Below are 19,094 nucleotides of genomic sequence, written 5' to 3' on the forward strand. Positions count from 1 at the left end.
TTTTACAGATCAATGGATCTTCCCAACATCTGCGTCGTGATCGTTGGCGTTACATATTCAAAAAGCGCCATTATCAAGAAGGACCCATCTTAAAAAGCATAGGCTGCAAATATGGATCGAATTATACTGGAAGATAATTGTCCAATGTACTGAATAATATATTTGTATGACGAATCTGTTCTTACTTGAAATGTATTTTTGCATATGGTAGTGTCTAGTGTGGAATTTCAACGTGAGCAGGCAAGCATAAGGACAGCTAAGTTATTCAATGTACAACATTGGCCTGTTGAAGGCTAGCTAGCTAGCTACACAAGGTAAGATGAATATATTAGGCTGTAAATACAATATTATTATTTAGCTATACACCCGGTATTTATTTGGAAAGGCATACGGTTAGCTGGTAATATAAAGTTTCATGTTTTGGTTTCGAATAATTTTCAAATGATGTCTGATTTCATTCAAATATTACAAGATGTTAGCATGACGAAATTTATATTTCATAAATGTTAACGCTAGCTAGCTTCTCCCAAATCTGTTAGCAACTAAGCTGGTGCTCGGTGGCTTGGTGCTAACCTTTGCGGATAACAACATTATCTAGCTTGCTAACGTTAGCTAGCAAGGGTGTATCTGTCAGATATGCGGTCAAAGCATTATGTAACGTATATGGCGTGATACGCTTGTTCGTGCCGTTGTGGAAAATAATTTGAAAATTGTAGTCTAGTAAAATTGCTGATTATTTTACGTTATTTACTAACTTAATGTGGCTAGCTAGCTAGTTAGCAACTTCCTTGGCTATCTGCCTTTCGCTATATAGCTAACACGGTAGCCTAGCACTGTACACCAAGGTTCTTGATCGTTCCTAGCCAGTTAGCCTGCCCAATGTTAGTCGTCGGACGTCACACATAACTAGCTAGCTAGTTAATTATTATTAGCCATCCCAAGTAGGTACGCTAAGTTATTATTCAGAGTTCGTTAACGTTAGCTGAGTGACAGGTTACAGGATGGAAGGCCCATCAAACCAATTGTAGCTACCTAACGTTAGTTAGATTACTGGCTAATGTTTATATGGAGATTAGCAAACATTAAGTTACTGCATTCATCACCAGTCGAGGCAATAACTAAATGTCTAGCCAACTGATAAACCTGTATTGAGTGCTATGGTGCCTAGCTCTATTTTCTAAGCTGTCGTTTGTCAGGGCTTGCTACTGCTATATTTATCCGAATTCGACCCTATCAAGGCACTATGGATCCCAGTTGCTAGCAAATATTCATTCAAACCAGCTAATATTTTTTTGTATTCAAAAAAAATATTTTCCATAGCATTCCGTCACAAAAGACCTTAGATAATGTGTTTTAAAAAATCGCATCATGCGACTGCGACACAATTAAACCTCATATCTTACTTTGGATAGTTCAGAATGAATGTAACTAAATTAGCTATATAAATGTTAGGTCTTAATGCATACATTCTCAACTAACACATTCTTTCCATCAGGTGTAAGGGACCCGAAGAGGAATGCCGAAGAAGTTCCAGGGAGAGAACTCCAAGTCGGCCACCGCAAGGGCCCGCAAGGCTGAGGCCCAGGCAGTGGCAGACGCCCGCCGTAAGCAAGAGCAGGAAGATGCGCTTTGGCAAGAAAACGACAAGCATGTGCTGAAGAAGGGACAGCGGAAGGTGAGAAATAGCCCTATTGTGAAATATCACTTCACCTCCATTTGGAAGTACCATGCGAGCACCCTGACGAATATGAAGTGAGTAGTTGAATTACTATTACACGTTAGGGTTCTGAGCAGTGATTAACTCTAAAAAGTTGAAAGAGGAAACCATTTGCTTGATTGATATGTGAGCAATGTTTGTGGTAATGAGGTTCACCATCCCATCACACCTGTATTTAGGTATGCTGCTACCTTACAAGTTCCACACACACACCATGATTTCTGCTTCCCCCAAAAAAACTTTTATTGGGTCTTCATCAGGACCTGGAAGGTACAGTTGCAGTGGAAGTAATTCCCTGATTAATTGCTGTACACACAACCAGGAAGACGGTGCAACTGTGACAACACACTTTCAAACTGTACTCTCAACTCTTAACACCGTCCAGAGCTGATGCTGCACTTTGCTGGATCTCTATCACCATATACTGTAGCATTTGGAAAAACGGCCAACAGATTTGCAGGTCAATAGTCTTAGCTGTTTTCACATTGATAACGGTTAGCTTGTATTATTTGGTGAGGTGCCTTATAGTCACCATTGCGCTTACAGATATAGAGCACCGTTTGTATAATGAGGTATCATAAACGTGCTCTTCGGCCCACAGCAATGACCAACACAGTGGATTTACCCTTAAAACTCCAGTATACTGTGATGGGCAATCGAACCGAGTTAGTATCGCAGGGAGCGAAGCCGCAGGAGGTCTAGGCCCACCCAAAGCACAGTGTTCGCAGTCATTAGCAGCTGCTGATGGAAGGAGGAGAGGCACAGGATCCACTGTGGAACTCAATCCTCCGCAGTGTTGGGGGGTTGAGTGTCCCTGTATGGATGCAGAGGGAGATAGGCGAGGAGATGGAAGGAGGATCTCGATGGCACCTTGCAGAAGGGGGCCGTCGGAAACAAAGGACAGCTGAGAGGCTGAGAGGGAAGGGGGGGTCCACGCACCCCGTGTGGTAAGTGATTGATGGTAGGGGTGCGATAGCTTTACTGTAACCCAATTCAGCCCTACACCGACGTGGCCTGAGGGAGTCTTGGCAACAGCTGCGCTGTGGTAGCTTAGCTATGAGCTAAATGCTTGCAAGGATTTTTATTTCAAGAGAAGCTATAGAGATGGATTGAATAGCAAGAGTGCACTTTTCACACATGTTGAGAACATTTTGGGGGACATGTTATTTTGGGGGACATGTTATGTCTTGCATTAACTTTTTCCAACTTGCTACTAACATACCACATTTTTACTCCAATCATCCTGGACAGGACTGGTTATACCAGAAAATGTGCCTATGGATGAAATATAATAAGTAAAAACCTTAAAACATTGTTATTGCCTCCTCTGGCTCTTTAATAACAGGTTCGTTTGGATATTTAATTTTTGACACCATGCAACAGTAGGTTATTTAGAATTAACAGAAAATGCAAGGTGTGTATGAATTTGTTATTTGTTTGAACAAATAAGCTAACCTAACTTAACTTTTGTGTCCAGCCAGTCTGTGCTATGTACCTTGCTTTTATCCTTAAACATTTTTTGGGATTAGCTGATAATTGAACAGGAGCATTTGTCTCTTTCTTTGTCGTCCCAAAGAGTAGTTTACATTGGGGAAAATAACACCCTGTTATTGATTTTTGTAATCGCCCATTTGTTCACCAGAAATGGAGGCTGCGGGGTTCGACTCTGTTGGTGTGGATTTGCGTGTAAATGAAGCGGTTCACTCTGCCCTTTGTCTGACCTGCCAATCGTTGTACAGCACTAGTCCTTTAATAATAAGGGTGTTTGACCAGAGGAGAATAGCTTGCTTCACTGAGTTGCACGATTGAGCTTGTGTGTGTTGTGCTCTTTGTTTTCATTTGGGTCTTTTCAGACTAACGCCGAAACCGAACTCGGCATTGGAGGAGCAGTTATCTCTGCCTCCTGCAGTTTCGGCTCATGGGAAGTTGCGTATATTTTCTCGAAGGGTCCTATGTTTTTCTGCGTCTGTTTCTGGGTTTAATTTAAATGGCGGTTGACGGCTTTGGGAGAGGACGGCTTCTCATCCTCCCTCCCCAGGCGGTTTGTCTGTCAGCGCGGTGGCGCTTTAATATCGGTTTGAAAAGTTTTGCCGAAGCCGTTCTGACACCTATCACATTACTCATCTCTGCTGTCAGACTGCTGCTCTGCGGGCACGTGTCTGAGCACTGGCGGTGTTAATGTCGCAGTTCTCGCTGACAAATCACGCTGGAAACGAAGGGGAAGACACACATTTGTATGTGGAAGCAGAAATATTACCAAGCCGCTTTGGAACGGAGTAGCCGAGATGAGAGAACTTGACTGTGTAATCTCTGCCTTGTGGTTGAGGCTTCAGGCCTGTCGCCGGTTCTGGCAATACCAGGCGCTGGCCACCGGGTGGCAGTAGTGGACCTGGTACTGTAGTACTGTAAGGGGCAGACTGTGCTCTCTTGGGATCGTCATTCTCTTCTGTCAGGCTTAAATGGCAGTCAGGGGTAGCTGCCGCCTCCTACAGAAAGCTCCACTTCCTGCCCTTTGATGTTGCTGCAATTCCTGATATCAGTTTTGGGATTAAATTAGTGCGCTGGAAGTAAACAACAACAACAACAACAACAAAAAAGACAACAATCATAATTAAAGTGCTCAGAGGAGCATTGATTTCGGTTGTTGGAGTCGAGATGCTGGTTTCTGCCTGACATTCAGCCCTGCAGGGGTCCTCTATTTTCTGTGACCTATATATTTTCAATGTGGTTCAATTCCCCGAAATCTCTTTCCGGATACGGATCCCTTGTTTTTCCAGGATTATGTGTATATTTCAGTAGCTTGCTGTTGGGCCATGCCCAGTTCACAGGTGCAAAAGCAACAGCAAACAGCAAGTCTGCTCTTTCCTATGATGATTATAATTTTTTTTTTTTTAACCATGAATTTACTGTGGAATTGATCTGGCCATGACGTTTGGCGTTTCCTGCAGAAGTGCAGCAACATTGATACGTCTTTGCTGTGTGCCTGTGTTTGCTCTGCGGCTGAACAGTAGTTGTACTCTGAGACTCATTGTGGTAATTTATTTGTTGTCGGTAGCCCCGGAACAGCTGGACGGGGGGATAATTGGATCCCATAACAGGCAGAGCCAGCTGTATAATCTGCAGGTAGCTATAGATTTGAATATGACTGACAATTCTTGGATTTGGAGCAGACTCTTCTGAAGCGGTACGCCCGAGGCGGAATTTGGGTGCAGAAATCTCCTGGAGTCAGATTTGTGTCTGAGGAGAGAGGGCTGCGTTTATAGTGTTGTTATCAAAGGCAACACGAAGCACAGCCTCCGTATTCCGCTGTTTCTGAAACTTGGTATCAGTGCTGAGGGAGTTGTTTGAATACCGAGAGCTTTTCCAACTATAATCTTTAAAAGCGCTTAACTTTTTCCTTTCTTACCCCCGCTTCTTTAAATGGGATATTGTCTTATTTATCAGTGACATTTTGTGTGTAAACCTCAAACCCATGCTAGTAATCTCAGCTGGCTGGCATGGCCTATGTTGGAGAATTGAATCTGAATGAGTCTGAATGTTGGTGATTTCACAGTCCAGTGCTATCGGAGTGTGGATGTCATTACTGCGTATGGCTGTCTTAGGGATTAAGTCCAGTCAGAATGACTTTACATATTTCTTTATAGTTTTTTTTTTTTTTCCCTTTTTTTTTTTTTTGTTAGCCTGCTTTTTATAGGAAATTTCAGGATATTGTGGTTATTGATTTTTAGTGAAAAGTTACACCGAATTATTAATATATTTTTCGGTATTCATTTGTTTCTAAATTGAGATTCTTTCATTATCAGTGTTGTGCCATATATGGCTTAATTCAAAGAGAGAACATTAATGAAGGGTGACAACCAATTACAGAAATTCACCTTGGAATATTGCTATGCTACTGAATTATATGCAAAAACAAATGCTGTGATTGTATTTTGGGGGTGTGCTAAGATTGCTGACTACATAATATTTTGAACAGGTAGGTAAGGAGATGGACAATGTCACAGCAAGGACTTCTTTCAGGTTAATACTCTGGTTTCAAATTGCATTGATAATACAGAGGCAAAAAAAAAAAAATTAAGACTGTCAAGGTTGCATCTTGACAGTGGACAATACTAAAATTATTTGATATTTAAAATGCAAAAAAAAAATTTGACACGGCTAGACTACTGCTGGTAACATTTTGGTTGGCTCATCTGCTTGCCAGGATTAGACAAAATCATCATATCAGCTTGTTGAATTATTTTGCACAATGCTCCATACAATGAAAATAATACAACATTATGCTAGTATATATTATACCATGGAAATGAAAGTTGGTAAATGTATTAACATCGAAGTTAATGCTCAGTAGTCTTAGTAACACTGATATGACCGGTTCCGCACGGAGCTCTACTCGTTTGCGTAATCCCGCGATCGGTCCTGTCCGATATCTCCGAATGAAGAGAAACCCGCCCGTCGCACAGACGCTGTGCGGGAAATAACCTGAGAGGAAATTAAATTTCTTCGCCGTTCCCAGTTGTCCGGCTGCCAGAGCCGCTCGGCGGGGCTGATCTCCTGATGGAGGGATGCCTTTCCGGTCACGACTGCTGTTCGCCGGCGACGCCTCGCACGGGGCAACCCCAGGGCTGGACCGCCGAGCGCACACACGGGCAGCATGCAAGACCGGAGTGTGCTCAGTGCTCTGTGCTCTGTGCTCTGTGCTCTGTGCTCTGTGCTCAGTGCTCAGTGCTCAGTGCTCAGTGCTCAGTGCTCAGTGCTCAGTGCTCAGTGCTCTGTGCTCTGTGCTCAGTGCTCAGTGCTCAGTGCTCAGTGCTCAGTGCTCAGTGCTCAGTGCTCTGTGCTCTGTGCTCTGTGCTCTGTGCTCTGTGCTCAGTGCTCTGTGCTCTGTGCTCTGTGCTCAGTGCTCAGTGCTCAGTGCTCAGTGCTCAGTGCTCAGTGCTCAGTGCTCAGTGCTCTGTGCTCTGTGCTCTGTGCTCTGTGCTCTGTGCTCTGTGCTCAGTGCGATGGTAAATGCTCAATAGTAAATCCATCCATCCATTATCCTAACCCGCTTATCCTGAACAGGGTCGCAGGGGGGCTGGAGCCTATCCCAGCATACATTGGGGCGAAAGGCAGGAATACACCCTGGACAGGTCGCCAGTCCATCGCAGGGCACACACAACATTCACTCACACACTCATACCTACGGGCAATTTAGACTCAATAGTAAATGGTTGGAATTTATATAGCATCTTTAATCAAAGCGCTGTACAATTGATGCTTCTCATTCACCCATACACCCACTCACACCAACGGCGATTGGCTGCCATGCAAGGCACCGACCAGCTCGTCGGGAGCAATTGGGGGTTAGGTGTCTTGCTCAGGGACACACCCGACACACCCAGGGCGGGATCGAACCGGCAACCCTCCGACAACCAGACGACTGCTCTTACCGCCTGAGCCAGTATCGCCTCATATGGTGACGGTGCAGTAATGGTGGTCCAGCTAGACCAGTATCACCCAGACCCTAGCAGTCACACTGCCCTTTTAGGTGAAAATCAGAAAGACAAACCACTGTTAGAAAGCTATGTTCAGCTCCATGGCAGTTTAGTCAGACAGCTCTGTCTGCAGTCCCCCGCCCCCCCCTCCCTTTTCCTCAGAACTCACACATCCACAAGGCTGTCGAGGAAATAGACTAAAATAGACAGATGCGCACCCTCTTGTGTATACTGTGTGACATCAGATGGCATGGCACAGTTTATACCCGCTATAGTGTAACCCATGCTTGACTGTCATACTGGTTATGATGAAACTGAATAATGAGTTCCCAAGCTTGAAGAGATAATTAGCCCTATAGACACTCCCCGTATAGTATTATGTGTGCTGTTTGATGTATTTTTATCATTTATTTTCCATTTTATGATTTTATATCCTTTATTTACATATATATATATATAATATATATATTTTATGTAAAGCAATTTCATCTGAGTATCAGTATGAAAGGTGCTATACAAATAAAGCATTATTATTATTATTATTATTATTATTATTATTAGCAGCAGCAGCAGTAGTGGGCTATTGTTATTTGATAGCATTGGTGCTTCCTTGTTTCGCTGACATTGTCCATTGCTGGGATTTGTAGTCCTTTCTTGCATTTCTTGTGGCTGTGGTGCGGCATGTGCACTGGAATTCGAGGTGGGCGGAGGGGGTTAAACAGCAGAGGGTTAAATACCTTGCAGTTCTCCACAACCCAAGAATGTCTTTTTGTTCTTTGCGTGAATTATTATCCTTGATCATATATCTGGAAAGATGCACTTAGAAGCACCAAATAAAAGCTCCCGTCGAGGCGATAAATAACGAGAGATGGCCGGTTAATTGGGCTGGAGGCTGCCCAAAGGTGACATGGAATAGACCCGGCGGAGGTAATGGCCTACTATGTAAGTAAACGAGATGACTCTGAACACTGCTGACAGCAGCTCCTGGGGTATCAGTTCCTTATTTCAGCGCGACCTCGTCCGTCCTTATGAATTATCTATAAGCGCTGATCAGCCGCAATATTTACATTACATAGCGTAACCTTGGTGGTCCTCGTAGAGGTCAGCGTGGTCTTCTGCGGAGCGTGATTGTGATTGGCTGGAGCCGGCGGGCGCGGTACGCTGATTGGCTGACGGGGGCGAGCATCGCTGCACTGTGAGTGGACGGAGACTCTCTCTGCGGCGTGTTGGAGCTGCGTTGGCATGGCGCTGACGGGGAGAGGGGGAGGAGGGGGGGGGGGGGGTGTGTGGCGCCAGCTGTGCCCGTGTCCTCGCGGAAGCTTTGGGCCGGGCGCCAGGGAAAGGCCCCTCTGACCGCAGGGCAGCCCGACCGCAGACTCTCCTCTCTCAGACGCCCCGGCCTCTAATGCAGGGGTGTCAAACACAATTCCCCGGGGGGCTGACAAGTGTCTGCCGGTTTTTGCGGTTTCCTTTCAATCAGCTGCCAATTAAGGCCCTGAGAATAAGGGGTTTTGCATTATTTAGCCGATCGATGACTTGAGTGAAGCGTGAGGGCCGTGAGCAACCCGAAGACCAGCAGATGCTGCGGCGTTAAACCAGCAGACACTGCGGCCCTCCAGGACTGGAGTTAAACCAGCAGACACTGCGGCCCTCCAGGACTGGAGTTAAACCCGCAGACACTGCAGCCCTCCAGGACTGGAGTTAAACCTGCAGACACTGCGGCCCTCCAGGACTGGAGTTAAACCTGCAGACACTGCGGCCCTCCAGGACTGGAGTTAAACCAGCAGACACTGCAGCCCTCCAGGACTGGAGTTAAACCAGCAGACACTGCGGCCCTCCAGGACTGGAGTTAAACCAGCGGACACCGCGGCCCTCCAGGACTGGAGTTAAACCTGCAGCACCCCCTCCAGGACTGGAATTAAACCAGCAGACACTGCGGCCCTCCAGGACTGGAGTTAAACCCGCAGACACTGCGGCCCTCCAGGACTGGAGTTAAACCAGCAGACACTGCCGCCCTCCAGGACTGGAGTTAAACCCACTGCGGCCCTCCAGGACTGGAGTTAAACCAGCAGACACTGCGGCCCTCCAGGACTGGAGTTAAACCAGCGGACACTGCGGCCCTCCAGGACTGGAGTTAAACCTGCAGACACTGCGGCCCTCCAGGACTGGAGTTAAACCAGCAGACACTGCGGCCCTCCAGGACTGGAGTTAAACCCGCAGACACTGTGACCCTCCAGGACTGGAGTTAAACCCGCAGACACTGCGGCCCTCCAGGACTGGAGTTAAACCAGCAGACACCGCGGCCCTCCAGGACTGGAGTTAAACCAGCAGACACTGCGGCCCTCCAGGACTGGAGTTAAACCAGCAGACACTGCGGCCCTCCAGGACTGGAGTTAAACCAGCAGACACCGCGGCCCTCCAGGACTGAAGTTAAACCAGCAGACACCGCGGCCCTCCAGGACTGTAGTTAAACCAGCAGACACTGCGGCCCTCCAGGACTGGAGTTAAACCAGCAGACACTGCGGCCCTCCAGGACTGGAGTTAAACCAGTAGACACCATGGCCCTCCAGGACTGGAGTTAAACCAGTAGACACCATGGCCCTCCAGGACTGGAGTTAAACCAGCAGACACCATGGCCCTCCAGGACTGGAGTTAAACCAGCAGACACCGTGGCCCTCCAGTACTGGAGTTAAACCAGCAGACACTGCGGCCCTCCAGGACTGGAGTTTGACACCTCTGCTGCAATGGAGACACCCTTCTGCCGTCACCCCCCCTCCTTGGCTTAATTTTTTTTTTTCCACGTGTTCCTTGGGCCTCCTCGAGGGCCGGCGTCCCTCCGGCTGAAAGGAGCGGTCCATCCAATCTCCCCTGTCCTCGGGTTTCACCGCCGCCGTCTCGCACGTCCCGCTGAAGCGCGTAACGTTCTGTCCCCCGTCGGCGTGCGAGCGAGAAGGCCAGGCGAGTCTTCCGTTACACCCCAGAGCGCAGATAGAGTTTCTGACCCAGATGAAACTTTAGGAAACCGACGACTGGCCCGTCACAGCGGGGTCGGGTCTGAAGCCGGCGCGTTTCTGATTGGACAAGCTCGCCCTAAATCAAACGCTCTCCGTGTCGGGCTGACGCTCCGGGCTTCCCTGACTTCTCATGCGACCCCAGAGGAATGTTCTGGAATTTACGCGACCCCAACACCGGACCCACACGCACGCCTCGTGCCTAACCACTCCCTGTGGCCATGACGATATACCACGGCATCTAGTACCTTATTGCTTCATTATAGTTGGGCGTTTGTGACGTTTGACATGCAATAGCCTACATTTTCATATTTTAAAGACAAAATGTTTATTTATTTATATTGATATTTTTTAGAGACCCCCCCCCCCCATTTTCACGCGACCGCACATGCAATTGCGGCCTACAGTCACAGCTGATCTGTGTGAGGTAAACAGCCTGTGGGAGCGGGGTTAGTCAGCCCTGGCCCTCTCGCCCAGTTCCCCGGGCCCTGCCTCCTCCGCGCCCGTGCCCGTGCTCTGGTTCTCACCGTTGTGCATAATTCAGACTGCGGTGCCAGGGCGGTGCGTGGCCACTCTGCTCCCTGGCTTGTGCCGGGCCTGCTCGTTAAGAGGCTCTGGCAAAATGTTCAATCACACCCCGTGCCCCCCCCCCCCCTCTCATTTCACTAAGCACCGTCACCCGATCCAGACCGGCTCATCAATACACAATGCAGATTCCGCTCGTCTGAACCGGGCTGGTACTGTCCTTACAGAAGAACAGTGGCTCCCGGGCAAGGTTTTGGATTTAGATGGCTAGATGGAAAGATTGGTAGATCATTGCATTTATGTAGTGCTTTTCGAGACACTCTAGACCAGGGGTCTCCAATCTTATCCTAAAAGGGCCGGCGTGGGTGCAGGTTTTTGTTTTAACCCAGCAGTAACACACCTGATTATACTAATGAACTAATCGTGGTCTTTAATCAAGACCTAGATGAGTAGAATCAGCTGTCTTAGTCCTGTGCTAAAACAACAACCTGCACACACACCGGCCCTTTCTGGATAAGATTGGAGACCCCTGCTCTAGACACTCTTTTCTAAGCACTTTTCAGTGATGAGGGGGAAACTCGCCTCAACCACCACCGATGTTTGCAGCACCCACCTGGGTGATGCATGGCTGCCATTTTGTGCCGGAACGCTCAGCACACACCAGTGATGGTATGGCTGCTGCCGAAATCACTGAGCTTATTACGTTCTGTGGCCCGAAACATAACATAACTCCCAAAAGGGGCGTTAACGAGAAAGCGTTGCCCCCGGGGGACGGGGAGGAGGGGCCCGAAATAGTCCCGCGTCACAGTGACCTGCATTTATCCTTCTGCATGCGCACCTGTATCTTTCTATTAAAAGCATTACTTCCCCCCTGATACCTTCCAGTGCGGTTTCCCTCTCAGAATATAGGGCTCGGGCAAGCTCACTGTTTTCTTGGGTTCTTCTCGATATGTGGATTATTCTGGCTTCAAAGAGAACCCTGCAGAAGTCTCTGTATTGACTGACGAACACATCAGGCAGTTAGCCTAATTTCAGCGCCACCACCACCCCCCTCCCCCACTTCCCCCCCCCCCCAGTTGATTTTTCTCTCCTTTCACCGCCTCTGTTTCTAATGCAGGCACTCCCGTTAATTGAGTCCACCCTGTCGCTCAGTTAACCCTTTAAGATGTCGGGTCTTTAGAACGTTGATTAGAATGTTCGTAACCGAATCACTACTGGCCATAGAACATGTAGTCCTAGAACATTGACTTGGAGTTTTGGAACATTCCAAAAAAAAAAAAAAAAAAAAAAGTTTTACCGATGGCGAAAAGTGTCAGTCCGCCCGGTTTGAGGTGTTGGCTGAACGTCTTCTCCAGTGCTGCTTTTGTGTTTTCTGTTGGCTTGTTGGCCAGCTTATCTCCATACCAGGGCTTTGTTATGCTTTTGCTGCCTGCCGTGGGTGATGTGTACAGCACTTGTCAGGCTCATTCTGGTGTAAGCCAGCACGCTGCTCATCACTAAGGCTGGGATTGCTGACCCCTTGTTACCCTGGTGTCCATCAGGCTTGGAATGTACTTTTTTTTTTTTTTTTTTGGTTCTTTTTCTTTCTGTTCTTTTTTTTTTTTTTTTTTTTGTGGCCTATATCTGTGACTTGCATCCTGTGATGTTTTTCCGTCTACAGCTGAAATCCTCCTTTTCCATTGAAATTACAATGCAAATTGTCTGGTGAAATGTACCCTGGGATTTGTCCTTCTAGGGTAGGCTTTGTCAAATTATGGTCATCGGTTTTCCACCCTCCCTTTGTCTGGGAGTCAGGTCTGACAGTCTGGTCAATCAGTAGCACTAGTTGTTCAGCTATTTACCTGGGAGAAAAGAACCCAGGACTAGATTTGGATTCGAGGTCCAGATTTGATGATGGCTGTTCTAGGGAATTCTATCTATCGTATCTCCATCTTGTTCTTGGATTTCCCTTTTCTTTCTCCAAGTGTCACTCCGCTCTTATGACACGTCTCCCTTAGCGCGTCTCCTGCTCATATCCCCCCCCCACCCCCCCTCATGTCTTTCAGGATGACAAGGAGAAGAAGCGCCTGGAGGCCCTGGAGAGAAAGAAGGAGAACCAGCGCCTCCTGGAGGAGGAGGCCTCCAGCCTGAAGGGCAGAGCGACCAAGGAGGCCGCGGGGGGCAAGGTGACGCGGGCCCAGATCGAGGACATCCTGCAGAACGAGCAGCGGCAGCCCCAGCCCGACGGTGCGGTCCCGCCGATGACACTCCGCTTACGTTACGCCACTGCTAACTGCTGACGTTACGTACCGCCAGTGACACTCCGCTTACGTTACGCCACTGCTAACTGCAGACGTTACGTACCGCCAGTGACACTCCGCTTACGTTACGCCACTGCTAACTGCAGACGTTACGTACCGCCAGTGACACTCCGCTTACGTTACGCCACTGCTAACTGCTGACGTTACGTACCGCCAATGACACTCCGCTTACGTTACGCCACTGCTAACTGCAGACGTTACGTACCGCCAATGACATTCTGCTTACGTTACGCCACTGCTAACTGCAGGCGTTACGTACCGCCAGTGACACTCTGCTTACGTTACGCCACTGCTAACTGCAGACGTTACGTACCGCCAGTGACACTCTGCTTACGTTACGCCACTGCTAACTGCAGACGTTACGTACCGCCAGTGACACTCTGCTTACGTTACGCCACTGCTAACTGCAGACGTTACGTACCGCCAGTGACACTCCGCTTACGTTACGCCACTGCTAACTGCAGACGTTACGTACCGCCAATTACTCTGCTTACGTCACGCCACTGCTAACTGCAGGCGTTACGTACCGCCAATGACACTCTGCTTACGTCACGCCACTGCTAACTGCAGGCGTTAATTGCCCACACGCATTGGTTTCCTGTGTTAACATTTAGCAACGTCGTCCGATAATTGTGCAAAAACAAACGTCATGTCATATGGGAAATCGTTTTACAAATGGCTTGGAAAAATATCAGTTTGACTCGAAAAAATATGCATTCTACCAAAATTGCAATTGTTTTACTCGAATCAGTATAGGACACAAATCGATAGCTCCAGGATGATATGAAAAGCTCAAAAACACGAAAAATATGCATGTGGGCCTTTAAAAAATGAATTCCATGGGGATCAAGTCGCCCTCCTTTTACATTGTGTCTGAAATGATGAAATCCCTTTCCTCGCCTCTCTCTCTCTCTCTCTCTCTCCCCCCCTGCCTCTCTCCCTCCCTCCCTCTCTCTCTCTCTCTCTCCCTCTCCCTCTCTCTCTCTCTCTATCCCTCTCCCTCTCTCTCTATCCCCTGCCTCTCTCTCTCTCTCTCTCTCTCTCTCTCTATCCCCCTGCCTCTCTCTCTCTCTCTCCCTCTCTCCCTCTCTCCCTCTCTCCCTCTCTCCCTCTCCCTCTCTCTCTCTCTCCACCCACCACAGAAATAACTCACCTGGACGTCCCGTTGGAGGAGAATGTTAATCGTGTTGTTGACGAGGACGAGGACGATAACAAAATTGAAGCCAGAAATATCGAGGATGCTATTGCAGCGCTAAGGTATGATCCTCTGTCCTCATATTGTTTCCTAAACTATTCGTCCTGTAGAGGCACTGCTCCAGTGTGTGGATGGTCCTCGCTTCCATTGCATTCTTTCCATTTAATGGCCATTTTACATTGCCTGTTGGAAGTTCCTCTTGAAACCATAACTGGCAAGCACTTAAAATATCAAAATTCTGGAATTGTAAGAATACAGTGCACCTTGAATAGCACCTGGGTTAACACCAGTGCCGTCCCTAGACTTTTGGGGACCCCATCCAAAAGTTTCTCTGTAACAGTTCCAGGCCCCCTAATTGGCTGACCGGCCTCCCGACAGCCAATTAAATAACTAGGAGGGCATTGATTGATTAATGCCTCTATGAATTGGTGAGTCATACTGAGGCTTAAAAGAAATGGATCTGTCAGACGGAGGCGAGAAGCAGGGTCCTGGACTAGAAGGCTCACGGTGCCTGACCTGTTTAGTGTGAGGGACGGCTCTGGTTAACCCAATCAAAACTCCCCGGTCTCTCCCTAAGAGTGATGCACTGAGATCCTGTGTTTATTTATTTTTTTCCCCCTCAAAGGAAGACTCTCTGTTCTTTGGCTCTGCGCCATGTTTGCTTCTTGGTTAAACATAGTGTTCTGTACTAAGACACTTGCCTGCATTAGTCAAATTAAACAATATATTACTAACAGAAAGTTTATTGTATCACTATATAAATAGTGTTCCTAATGCATGATATACAGAAGCGGAATAAATGCCCCCAATATTTCTATTTTTTTTCCAGACTGAGCTGTCAAGTGGCTCATGCAGTTTAACCGTCCTCTCAGGCGTTATAATGTACGCCGTGTGTAAACAGTGGTTCGGTTTGGTTGTTTTTTTATTGAATTCATATTAAAAAGGAACCCAGCTGCCGTGTTAAAGGCCCACGTGCATCTTGCTCTTCCTGGTTTTAGTATCCGAAACCCCCCCCCCCCCCCCCCACAAAACGTCCGGAAAGAGCAGTGGTGTAGGTATTTGTGAAAAGCCCCTAACCTTGCCCCCCGGTGCGCCCCAGAGCCCGATGCTCAGCTCTCTGTGCTAACATGTAGCGATGTCATCTGGCAATTATGCAAAAACATATGTCATGTCACATGGGAAATAGTTTTACGACCAACTTTTGAAAATTGAATCGGTATGGAAATCGAAAGATGATGTGAAAACCTTAAAACACAGAAACTATGCTTGTGGGCCTTTAACAATGATCAGAGAGCTTGTCCTGGGTAGCGTAATTATAGCACTTTTATTTTTGCTCATCTAACTGCTTCGCTTCACTGTCTCCCTGTCTCCCCCGTCTCTCCCCCCGTCTCTCCCCCCGTCTCTCCCCCCGTCTCTCCCCCCGTCTCTCCCCCTGTCTCTCCCCCCTGTCTCTCCCCCCTGTCCCTCCCATCTCCCCCCTGTCTCCCCCCTCTCCGCCCTGTCTCCCCCCCTGTCTCTCCCCCTGTTCCTCCCCTGTCTCTCCCCCTGTCCCCTGCCTGTCTCTCTCCCTTGTCTCTCCCTGTCTCTCCCTGTCTCTCCCCTGTCTCCCCCCTGTCCCTCCCCTGTCTCTCTCCCTTGTCCCCCTGTCCATCCCCTGTGTCTCCCCTGTCCCCCTGTGTCTCTGTGTCTCCCCTGTCCCTCCCCTGTCCCCCTGTCCCGCCCCCCGTCCCCCTGTCCCTCCCCCTGTCCCTCCCCTGTCCCTCCCCCGTCCCCCTGCAGCACTGTGGAGGAGGTGGACCGCCATCCGGAGCGGCGCATGAAGGCGGCCTTCGCGGCCTTCGAGGAGCTGCACATGCCCCGCGTCAAAAAGGAGAACCCCAACATGCGGCTATCGCAGCTCAAACAGATGCTGAAGAAAGAGTGGATGAAGTCTCCCGACAACCCCTTCAACCAGCGCTACGCCTCCTACAACGAGTAACGCGCACATACACGTGTGCGCGCGCGTGAACGAGGAGGCTGCCTCCAACCGGCCGCATCGTCACACACGGTGGAAATGTCGCTCAGTCCAAATGACCCCATTTATCTAGAATGAGTAAATAAGTGAAGAAGCAGCACCCGATGAACCCCAAGATCCATACAGTGCCCTCAGCCGCGATGTGCAACCGCTCCAGCACTGTCCCAAGCCAAACAAACAAACAAACAAACAAACAAACAAACAAACAAACCCGTCTCTGCTCTCCCACACTCCATTGTCTCTCTCTCTCTCTCTCTCTCTCTCTCTCTCTCACACTCACTCACTCACTCACACACTCACTCACTCACTCACTCACTCACTCACTCACTCTCTCTCTCTCTCGCTCTCACACTCACTCACTCACTCTCTCTCTCGCTCTCACACTCACACTCACTCACTCACTCACTCACTCACTCACTCACTCACTCTCTCTCTCTCTCGCTCTCGCACTCACTCACTCACTCACTCTCACTCGCTCCTTCTCTGGTCTTTCCCACTTTAATACAGCTCCCGTTATGGCCCTCAGCCAGCTTTGCTGCTGGACCATTGGATTCAGGTTAACCACAGATCATTGGGTGGGGGGTGGGGGAAGGAAGGGCTCTATAATTCGGGCAGAGGTAATAAAATAAGATAACGCAGGACTTTCAGACCTGTAGGTTATGTAACAAGCTGGAGGGATTTTAAGACCTTAGGGAACGATCTGCTCTTCCACCCCCCACCGGTCCTTCCATCATTACTTTACAACCACACTGCAGGGGGAAAAGCCAGGGGGGGGGGATCTCTCCATAGGTCACGGCGAACTGCGGGGTTATGCTCACCGCCGGCACCAACGTGGCACTAGACAACAGTACACAGCGAAATCGCCCGTGTAATATTCATGAGCAGCCCAGTTATTTGCGATTGAAAGTTAGCTCGTTGCGTAAGTGTTCTCGCAATGTGTGTACTCGGCACTTACAGTGCAGTCCGTAAGTATTTGGACAGTGGTAAAAAATGTAGGGTTTTTTTTGGCCCTGTACTCCAGCACATTGGATTGGATGACACAATGAGTATGAGGTTAAAATACAGACTCGCTTTTAATTTGTGGTTATTTACATCCGTATCGTGTGATGTGTAGGCATTGCATCCGTTTTTATACAAGGGATTATGGTCCCTTAGATTTGGACAATTTCTCGTCGTTTTCCGATTAGTCAGGTGTATTCAATTGCTTCTTTATTGCCGGTATAAGAAAGCTTTCAGTATCCAGCCTTGATTCTCGGTTTTTGATTGCCTTTGGAGTCAGTAATTGGCGTTTGCCGACACGAGGTCCAGAGTTGCGCCAACGGAAGTCGAGGAAACCACTATGAGGCTGAGAAATAAGGAGAGAGAGAGAGAAAAAAAAAAATACAGTCCCAAGACATACGCTTGCAAAAAACTGCCTTGTCTGGGACCACCAGATATGGATGTAAATACCCCCTCATTGTTTCATTTCAAATCCAGTGTGCTGGAGTCCAGAGTCGAAAGAACAGAAAGTGTGCCGCTGTCCAAATACTTAGACTGCACTGCATATAAAAAAATTAAAACAAAAATAAAAATAATTTATTTGTAGGTTGTGTTCGCGCAGCTCCGGGGTTCGGGGCCCGTGCACCACGGAGCTCCCATATGCTGCTCTCAGCCGTACACGCCACCCCGCCAGCCCCATTAGTCAAGAGCATCTGGAGAGTGCCGTCGCTGCCAGTCCAGGTTCTGATCACTTCGCTCCAGCCCTTTCACAACCCCCGCATCTGTTAACGGGCTCAGGTCCGAAGCTAGGTGCTGCTGCTAGCTATGCCCTCAATGCCTTATCGGTTCACGGCTAGTGATCTGATTAGCCGTTTATGCTTTTTTTTCTTAGTTTTTCTTTTTTCTTTTCTTGTTTGCATATTTTGGTAACGCTTTACAGTGAGGTTGCATGAATTGGCATGAAGTAACGTAGTTGTTACCCAACTAAACTAACAACTGGAAAGATTAAGCCGCTCAGCTTTGTTTATGTATTTGTATACATTAATTCATGTTAACGGCTACATTAGTTAATGCCAATTCATATCAGAATGAAAAATCGGTTGTATTTCGTAATGGTTAACTAATTATAGGTTTTGCGTAGGGTTTACTAATGTATAAATATTAATGTGACTGATACATTAGTAATTAGCAAATACATTAACTAATGTTAACTAAGTTAAATTAATGAGTAATGAATGTTTTTGTATGTCAATTCATGTTAGCGACTACATTAAATAATGTCAATTCATGTGCCCTTCTTGTAAAGTGTGACTGCATTTTTGAATTTTTTTTTTTAAAGGGGCCTAGATTCACAAATGGGCGATTTATCATGTGAAAACATCTTGTGTTGCCAATGAATCATTCTTAAATTCAAGGATCAAGCTTCTTCCCAAATTTGTGTCAACTGTTTGAAGTGGGGGGGGGGTGAGGTGAGGTTTGCGGGAGTGAAGATTTATGCAAATAAAGGCTAATAAATGATCATGGTCATCACGGTCTTCTCAATGGCGCGAACGGATGTAATTGCTAAAAACCAATAAACCAATCTCAGTTAAACCCTGTGATCCTGCGCACTTCACACAATTGTGTTTCATCATAGCCGCCGCCTCTTTAATTTTCCCTCCGGATCGATACCGTGTCTCGACTTCTTTCACTTCCTCCCTAACGTGTAGACGTTCCGTTTCTTTAATTGACAGCCCCACTCATGGAAATCAATTCCATCTTGAAATTAAACCCTCTTCTGAGTGAAACAAAGTTAAATCAATCATCTTGTCAGTTGAGTTTGGAGAGCCGTAGGCTACGAGTGTTACACTAAACGCTTAAGCCTAATGCAGTAAGTT

The 19,094-nt window shown here is 47.7% G+C and overlaps 1 protein-coding gene across 5 annotated transcripts; it reads left to right on the forward strand.

Annotated features, from left to right (window-relative positions):
- Positions 1-156: 156 nt before the first annotated feature.
- Positions 157-18,509, forward strand: ccdc124 (coiled-coil domain containing 124). 5 transcript variants are annotated; one of them, XM_061240708.1, is made up of 5 exons: positions 157-314; positions 1,496-1,675; positions 12,776-12,956; positions 14,173-14,287; positions 16,005-18,509. In XM_061240708.1, exons 2-5 carry the CDS (start codon positions 1,517-1,519, stop codon positions 16,201-16,203), a joined length of 654 nt encoding a protein of 217 aa, XP_061096692.1. In that variant the 5' UTR covers positions 157-314; positions 1,496-1,516; the 3' UTR covers positions 16,204-18,509. The 5 variants fall into 5 exon arrangements, with proteins under 5 accessions (XP_061096692.1, XP_061096697.1, XP_061096694.1 ...); XM_061240713.1 differs by lacking the exon at positions 157-314 and adding an exon at positions 378-400; XM_061240710.1 differs by lacking the exon at positions 157-314 and adding an exon at positions 759-945.
- The last annotated feature ends 585 nt before the right edge of the window (positions 18,510-19,094 follow it).

The sequence above is a fragment of the Conger conger genome, chromosome 4 (assembly GCF_963514075.1).
Source record: "Conger conger chromosome 4, fConCon1.1, whole genome shotgun sequence".
Taxonomy (NCBI): domain Eukaryota; kingdom Metazoa; phylum Chordata; class Actinopteri; order Anguilliformes; family Congridae; genus Conger; species Conger conger.

Coding starts and splice junctions, on each gene's coding strand:
- ccdc124 (XM_061240708.1), top strand. CDS start 1,517: ATGCCGAAGAAGTTCCAGGGAGAGAACTCCAAGTCGGCCACCGCAAGG. Junction 12,957..14,172: donor GCGGCAGCCCCAGCCCGACG/GTGCGGTCCCGC, acceptor CACCCACCACAG/AAATAACTCACCTGGACGTC. Junction 14,288..16,004: donor GATGCTATTGCAGCGCTAAG/GTATGATCCTCT, acceptor GTCCCCCTGCAG/CACTGTGGAGGAGGTGGACC.